An 8,549-nucleotide genomic window follows, 5' to 3' on the forward strand; every position below is an offset into this window, starting at 1 on the left:
CAATAAAGCACAGGTAAACATCTTTCTGATATTCTCTGCTTTCAGCCAAGATCCATCGGACATCAGCAATGATATCCCTCATTCCATGGCCTCTTTTGAATCTGGCTTGAACCCCTGGGAGTTCTCTGTCAATGTATGCTTGCAGCCAATTCTGTATTGCCTTTAGTAAAACTTTACTCACATGGGATTTCAAAGAGATTGTCCAATGATTTCCACATTTTGCTCATAGAATCCTTCAATATTAGAAGTTGAGGCTTGAATGTTTTCTTCAGTTCATTCATATTGAGAAATATTGAGCATGTTCTTCCCTTTTGGTTTTCTAACTCCAGATCTTTGCACATTCCTTTGGAATACTTTACTTTGTTTTCTCGTGCTGTCCTTCGAAATTTCATGTTCAGCTCTTATATTTCCTCATTTCTTCCATTCACCTTAGCTGTCTATGCTCAAGAGCAAGTTTCAGAGTTTTCTGGTATTCATTTTGGTCTTTTCTTTCTTTCCTGTCTTTTTAATGACCTTTTGCTTTCTTCATGGAAGACGTTCTTGATGTCATCCCACTGCTCTATTGGTCTTTGCTCATTAGTGTCTAATGCATCAAAATGTCTCTAAATTCAGGTAGAATATATTCAAGGTCATATTTAGGCTCTTGTGGACTTTTAAACAATTTCTTCCATTTCAGCCTGAACTTGTATATGAGTAATTAATTGGTGGTCTGCTCCACAGTCTGCCCCTGGCCTTATTTTGGCTAATGATATGGAGTTTTTCAACCATGCCTTTCCATAGATGTAGTTAGTTTGATTCCCATGTATTCCATCAGGTGAGGTTCACATTTTACGTTGTTTTAAAAAGGCATTTGCAATGAATATGTCCTTGGTCTTGTAAAATTCTGTCATCAAGGCCATATTTTCCAGCCACTTCCTTTTTGTTCCCCACTTCTGCATTCCAATCGCCAGTAATGATCAATTGCATGTTTGAACAGTTTCAGACTGAAGAAGTTGGTAGAATTCTTCAATTTCATTATCACTGACTTTAGTTGTTGGTGTAATAATAGTATTATCCTATCTTCCTTGTTGTGACTCTGGATCAGTTCTAACTCATAGAGACCCTGTACAGTGTTTATGAGGCTTTAAATCAGGATTGGGGAATGTCTGGCCCTCAGACCATATGTTGTTGGTGTCAAGTGTCGTCAAGTTGGTTCCTGGATAGGGTTTCCAAGGAGCAGCTGGATTTGAACTACCAACCTTGTAGTTCACAGTCCAGTGCTGATCCTACAGCGCCACACCAAGAGTCCATATGTTGTTGTTGTCAAGTGCCGTCGATTCAGTTGCAACTCATAGCAACCCTGTATAGGGTTTCCAAGGAGCAGCTGGTGAGCTTGAACCGCCGACCTTGCAGTTCAAACGGCTTTGCATTCTGGCGCATTAACCCACAAAATCAGTTGGTCTGGCTCTGCCAAGGCAACTGCAATTCCTTCCATTAGGGGTAAATTAATTCAATGTTTAACCAAATACAGCAGGCTAATTTTTTAGGTTGATAATTCTGTATGGCCCGTGAATGATGTTATAAATTTGGGCAGAAAAAAGGTTCCCCACCCCTGCTTTAAGTGTTGGCAGGAGCAAAAGCCTCATCTTTCTCCTGTGGAGTGGTTTGTGGGCTCAAACTGTGGACCTTGTGGTTCACAGTCCAATGCTTATCATATGGAGTCATCACACTACCCAGTCTTTCTTGTGAGCATGTGGATAACATCGATAACCTCCCATCGTAGACAGCATTGTACTTCAAGATAGATCTTGAAATGTTTTTTGACGATGAATGCAATACCATTCCTCTTCATTTGGATATTTCCAGCAAAGTAAATCACATGATTTTGGGATTTAAAATGACCAATACCAGTCCATTTTAGCCCAATAATGTCTAGGATATTGATATTTATGCGTTCTATTGCAGTTTTTACAACTTTGAATTTTTATGGATCATACTGCATACATTCCATGTTCTGATTATTAATGGATCTTTGCAGTTGTTTCCCATAAGCAAATGACTTCCTTGAAAGCTTTGCTTTATTCATGTCATCACAGTCAACTCCACTTTGAGTAGGGAGCTCTTCCCAATCATATTTTGAGTGCCTTCCTACCTGAGGGCCTCATTTTCAGGCATTATATCTGACAATATTCCGCTACTATTCATAATGTTTTTATCTTCAAGCACTATATCTGATGATTTTCCATATGGTTTTTAGTGGGTAAGCATTCAGAAGTAATCTACCTCATCCTCTTCCTAGATCCACTGTGGGGGACTCTGCTGGTATCTGAAATGTGCTGGTATAGCTTTCTGCATCACAGCAACATGCAAGCCACCACACTACAACAAACTGACAGACAAGTGGTGGTCTCCCATTTTAGATATTTAGCTGCTGAAGATAGAACCAAGAATCACAATTACTCTGCCTAGTCTGAAGTTTATCCCTTTTCACTCATTGTGTGATTTTTTAAAAAGAGGCATTTAAAGAGAGGTTGGGTCAGATAAGTTATTTATTAGAAGGAGCAGGTCTAATCGCGAGGTTGGAGGGAGATGGGCTGCGTGTTCCCATTCCAGGCCCCCAGAAGCTTGCCTTGTGTAATAGAAACACCTGGTATATCTGCTATGCCTGAAGGGCCCACTCACAGCTTTTGCTGCAGCCTTGTTTGTGCTAAGTGGGCTTCCATACCTCTTGGCCACAGCTGAATGGATCAGGGATGGAACTGAGCCAGTTGGAATCTTTTTTCTCAAGGATCTAAATTAAGAGACACTGACACTGTAGACAGAAATAGAATCAGTTCCCTGATGACCCAAAACTTCATGCAAGCTGGAAATTAGCGAGGAGCAGGACTGGGAGACCACACCAAGGTAGTCAGTGTAGATGGGGAAATGGAAGAGATGTGCAGAAAGGAGGAGACGCAAACAGCTGCACAGTCCAGGGGAGGAAAGGGAAGATGCCTCCCTGTCTGACACATTTCTCGTTCCTGTGATGCCCATAAGCAGTTCTGCTGGTGCAGCAGTTAAGAGGTCAGCTGCTAACTCACAGGTTGGCAGCTTGAACCCACCCAGTGGTTCTGTAGGAGAAAAACCCGGCCATCTGCTCCCATAAAGTTTGCACCCTAGAACCCTATGGGGCAGTTCTTCTCTGTCAGATGGGTTCACAGTAGTCAAAATCGACTCAACAGCACCTAACAACATGAACAACAATTCCCATAATTTAGTTTCCAGGAAATTTCTCTCTAGCCATATGGAAGAAAACAAACACACTTCACTTGAACAATTTTGAGTGGGTGTCTTTTCCTTGCACTGATACAATTCCTGGTAGGAAGAAGGTTCTGCATAAATGAGACCACAGTGCAAGTTGGTTGACCTCTCAACTCCATTTGACCTCTGAAAATGGAGCCAAATTGGTTATTTACATCACTTCCTATTTCTATTTCTTTCTTCTATCTGCTAGTACCCTCTCCTCCTCTTCTCTCAGGTAGCTAATGTCCCCTCACTGGCCTCCTTCAGAGACACCACACCCAGTCCTGAACTCCCCACAGGGAAACACTCCGGGCTGGGTGGGAAGCAGCCTGGTGTCCCACCTCATAGCACAGCGTGAGGAGCGATGGCCAATTAACCTGTTCAGTGTGGTTGATCCCTTAGTATCTTTCATATTATTCCCTTCCTTCTCATTCCAGTCCTCTGTCCTGAGACATTCTCATGTCAACAAATAAACTTTCTAACTAGTCTCCCTGACTATCACAAATCTGCCTTTCACATGGCTGCCTAGTGGGCACATGGGAAGTAAAATAACAACAAAAAACTGTTGAAATCAAGTCAATTCAAACTCAGGGTGCCTCCATGTGTGTCAGAATAGAAGTGTGTTCCAGAAGATTTCAATGACTGATTTTTCAGAAGTAAATGACCAGACCATTCTTCCAAATGCTTCTCGGTGGACTCTAACCTCCAACCTTTCAGTTAGTTTACAAGCATGTTAACTGTTTGCATTACCCTGAGACTTCACATAGGAAATAAGGGCTGTGAGCTGGGATTCGCACTCATGTCACAAACTGGCCTTTCCACCTGAAACCCAACTAGAAGTTAGTCGATAAGGTTTAAGATGCCAGATGTCCAAGCAACTACACCGATTCTTCACTTATCTACTAGCTCATGATCTGACATTTCACATTTGCAACAATAACAAGTCTACTAACTATTTATAGCTTTCAGAATCTACTCCTGCACTGCTAAATGTCCACAACCGCCATGTGGTGGGACTTTTGTCACCCCCAACTCTTCCTGGTTCATATTAGTTTCTGAGTAGTTCATCAGTCAGGCTCAGAAGAATCTTAAATACAAAAGACTGAGGTCAATTCTAAACCAGCTGGTTGTCAGTTCAGCACATTCCCAACGGTAGTGTCACTGCAATCCGACAGGGTCTCAGTGTCCATGCAAGCGTTACCAGGGACATACCCTTCACTCCGCTGTTCTTCCTACCATCTTACAGAAGAGCTGCTGGCAACCCTGACCTTGCTGTTTTATGTACACAAGAGGCAAATATTGACACATTTCAGTAAACACGGGGAGTTTCTTTGCTGCTGCTCCCTTAATCTTCTGGTTAGGTTCTTTAGTTGGTACTTACACACTCTCTACCCCACTCCAAACTGAAAAGCACATCTGGCTTTCCTCCATTATCCTTCTGATGGACAGTAAAACCAGGTACTGATGAGTCGACTCCAACTCACAGCAACCCATGTGTGAGAGTAGGACTGTGCTCCATAGGGTTTCCAATGGCTGACTTTTGAGAAGTAGATCACCAGACCTTTCTTCTGAGGTGCCTCTAGGTTGTCTTGAATCCCCAACCTTTCTGTTAGCAGTCAAGTGCATTAACCATGTGCCCCACCCAGGGACTCTTGCTGGACATTGTCATATAAGTATCTTCATTTGTATTAGAACTGAATTCCATTGTACACAGTGCTTGAAATTGGACAGCATGACTGCCAATGGTGTACCATCACCAATGTTTGAAACCACTAGGACCAAAAGCACTTTGAAAGCAAGAAAGATGCTTTATTTGTTGTTATACTCCTTCCAACACTTAAGGCAATGCCTTCCATATCTTGTAAAGACTAGATACTCCAGTACCTAGAACTACAAAGTTATAGAATCGTAAGATCAGAAGATACCTCAAAGACATTTGTCTTAACATTCCATTGCTGAGACATTTGAGGAGAACTAATTTGGGTTAACAAGGGAGCCTGGTGTGGTGCTGTGCATCAAAGTGCTGGACTAAAAAGTTGGTTTGAACTGCAAGGTCAGTGGCTCAAGCTCACCAGTCATTCCTCAGAAACCCTATACAGGGCTGCTGTCAGGTCAGAACCGACTTGACGGCACTGAACAACAAAAACAACAACAATTTTGGTTAGCCAGAGTCATCAGATATTTAAGGTCGGCTAGGATCCAGATCTTTCTACTGTGAGTTCAGCGCTTTTTCCTTTATCATGTTGCTTGCCAGATGAATTAATGAATGACTTTACCGCTCAATTTGTAAAACCAAAGGAGAGCAGAAAAGAGACCAAATTAATCTAGTAATTATGATTGGTTAGATAGATTCTTTAACTAAAGTTTTCTACTTTTGGTTAAGAGTTTACATTACTTTAGGTCATTTAAAATTTTTTATCAATGCATACACATCTGGGCAAGTCAGATTTCAATACACTATTAACTCTAATTCCTTTAGAGGTGTTTCTTCAAATGATGAGAACAACAGATTGAATCCAATGTTTTTATGTGTCTTTACATGTCAATGGTAAATGGTACAAACTTTTCATATTATGTCCCTATTATGTTAACTGGAGTCCTGGTGTGGTTAATACGCTGTGAGTTAATACGCTGGACCACAAGGTCAGTTTGAACCACAAGGTTGGCGGTTCAAATCCACCAGCTGCTCCTTGGGAACCCTATACAGGGTTGTTATGGGGTGGAACAGACTCAATGGCAATTAACAACAACAACAACAGCAATTATGTTAACTGCTTCAAGAAAAAGAAGAAAAAAAAACTGTAACCATTTATAAATGAATTCTGGCATAACATGACTAGTTGATACTAGTGGAAACTAGTGGATATGCTTGGCATGGTGCTACAGGATCAGCAATGGACTACAAACCACAAGGTTGGCGGTTCAAATCCACCAGCTGCTCCTTGGGAACCCTATACAGGGTCGTTATGAGTCAGAACCAAGTCGACAAGATTTAGCAGCAATCTTTTTCTCAGACTCTCAAACCACATTGTCCTGTAAGAATCCAATTTTTGCCCTCCGAATCTTCTTTTACTGGACAATTTAGGATTTCATTTCTTTCATTTTCTTGCTGACTCTTATAGGGCGAGGTTTGAGATGAGGAATTGGGAGGGGTAAAAATAGACAAGAGAAAGGAGAAGGGAATAGGTTGTCCAGAAACTGGAGAAGTGGTTAGTGGCTGTAGGGTGTGGTCAGCAATATGGCTGCACACCAGGGCCATCTACTTCCACTCCCACCCTTCCTACCAAGAAGGGAGCTGGCCATCTCAACAATGACCACTGAAAACCAACAAAAGATGAAGTCCCCAAACCTGGAGGTAAGCATACTACTCCAGTCAAACAGAAATCACTTACAATGCCTGCAAGTGGGCCATCTCTCATACCAACCACTGCATTTGTAATTCAATGTTATAGATAAAGAATCTTTTGTGATTAAGAATAGTCACTTAAAGATGCCTAAACCCTCCTCATCCATTGTGCAGATACTAATGAAGTTACTTGCCCAAGGTCATTCAACAAGACAGAACTCAATCCCCAAACTGCAGACCTGAAATTCAGAGTTCTACACCCTCGGAAACCCTGTACAGGGTCGCTATGGGTCGGAACCGACTCGACGGCACACAACAACAACAACAACATCCTCCAAGAAAGAGCAAGTTAAAAGCTACAAAACTTACAATAAACACCTTAACTTTCTATGGAAGAACAACAATTACAAAGAGGCACAAAATAACAAAACAACTAGAGAAATAATGTTGCCCCATTTCTCAGTGTCAGCAGCACAGTGCTATTTAATGGTACAATCCTGCCTCGGAACATTGACTGACTCTTTGTCCTCCTCTACCCACTGGTAGTGTTGTTGTTGTTGTTAAGTGCCGTCTAGTCGGTTCCGACCCATAGCGACCCTGTACAGGGTTTCCGAGGGTGTAAATCCTTACGGGAGTAGAAAGCCTCATCTTTCTCCCGTGGAGCGGCTGGTAGTTTCGAACCGCTGACATTAAGGTTCGCAGCCCGATTCGTAACCACTACGCTACCAGAGCTCCTTACTGGTAGTGTAGTGGTTACAAATTGGGCTGCGAACTGCAAGGTCAGCAGTTCAAAACTACCAGCCGCTCCACGGGAGAAACATGAGGCTTTCTGCTCCCGTAAAGATTTACAGCCTTGGAAACCCTGTACAAGGTCGCTATGTGTTGGAACCGACTCAAAGGCACTTAAGAACAGCAACCCATTTACCACAGAAGCCACTGGTAGTGTAGTGGATTCTGAGCTGGACTGCTGACTTCAGGGTTAGTAGTTCAAGGTCAAGGCCAGTCGCTTCTCAGGAGAAAATGAAGTTTTCTGCTCGCACAAAGATTTACAGCCTCGGTAACCCTATATAGGGGTCACTATGAGTCAGAACCAACTTTACTACACACAACCATCACCCATTTGCTATGCTATAGTATAAGCAAGCACTGTACTTCTAACTCTAAGCTTTGCAGCTCAAACCCACCGGTCGCTATGAGTCAGAATCTACTGGATGGCACACAAGAACTCATTTACCACAGGCAAGGAAAAAATCAAAATGCATGTAAAACTGCTGAAATTCTTACTTTGGAACCAACACAGACCTTTTTAATATCTTTAGTTTGGGAAATAGAAAATACATTGCCCCACACACAGAATTTTCAGAAAACACATTATTGGAGCTAAAATATAAAGTCATTCAAAAAGTCTCAGACCCTGGAGGAACTAAAATGCACTCCACAGAAATCCGACCTCTTCCTTACCTGTACAAGTAAAAACTCGCTCTGAAAAGAAAGAAAGAAAGAAAGGAAAACTCGCTCTGAAGTAAGAAACTGCTGTATCAGCCGCCTACAGAGACTTTTAAAGAACGGTGACATCTCCAAACAGGGCTTCAGAAATAGAAGAAAACTTTGTCTTACCCTTAAAGATAACAGAAACAATGGGATCCGGTTTTCCAAATTTCGTTTTAGGGATATTAGTGGCAGATTCTACAATTACTCGAAGCATGGTTCTCAATGGGCAGAAAGCAAGTTTCAGCCAAAGAAGTTAGGAAGACACCGGCGCTGGAGCTCCGGCAAGGGAGGGTTTCTCAAGAGAAGAGGGAAAAGCAAATGGGTGGATCTCCAACGGGCTATTTACTGAGGGCTGGGTGTAAAATGATATCCAAGCTCCCGGAGCCTGCTAACGCCACCGCCACCGGCACGGGATTTTGAATTCGGGAAAAAGGGAAGTAAAAAGGGAAGG

The 8,549-nt window shown here is 42.3% G+C and overlaps 1 protein-coding gene across 2 annotated transcripts in view; it reads right to left on the reverse strand.

Moving 5' to 3' along the window:
* MYOF (myoferlin) overlaps positions 1 to 8,312 on the reverse strand; it is a 188,516-nt gene extending 180,204 nt beyond the window's left edge. For both annotated transcript variants that reach the window (XM_006831148.1, XM_006831147.1), the window contains exon 1: positions 8,225 to 8,312. In XM_006831148.1, the coding sequence (XP_006831211.1) occupies positions 8,225 to 8,312 (88 nt within the window). The remainder of the gene's footprint in view (positions 1 to 8,224) is intronic.
* Between the last annotated feature and the right edge of the window lie 237 nt (positions 8,313 to 8,549).

Source organism: Chrysochloris asiatica, unplaced genomic scaffold (assembly GCF_000296735.1).
Source record: "Chrysochloris asiatica unplaced genomic scaffold, ChrAsi1.0 scaffold00003, whole genome shotgun sequence".
NCBI lineage: Eukaryota > Metazoa > Chordata > Mammalia > Afrosoricida > Chrysochloridae > Chrysochloris > Chrysochloris asiatica.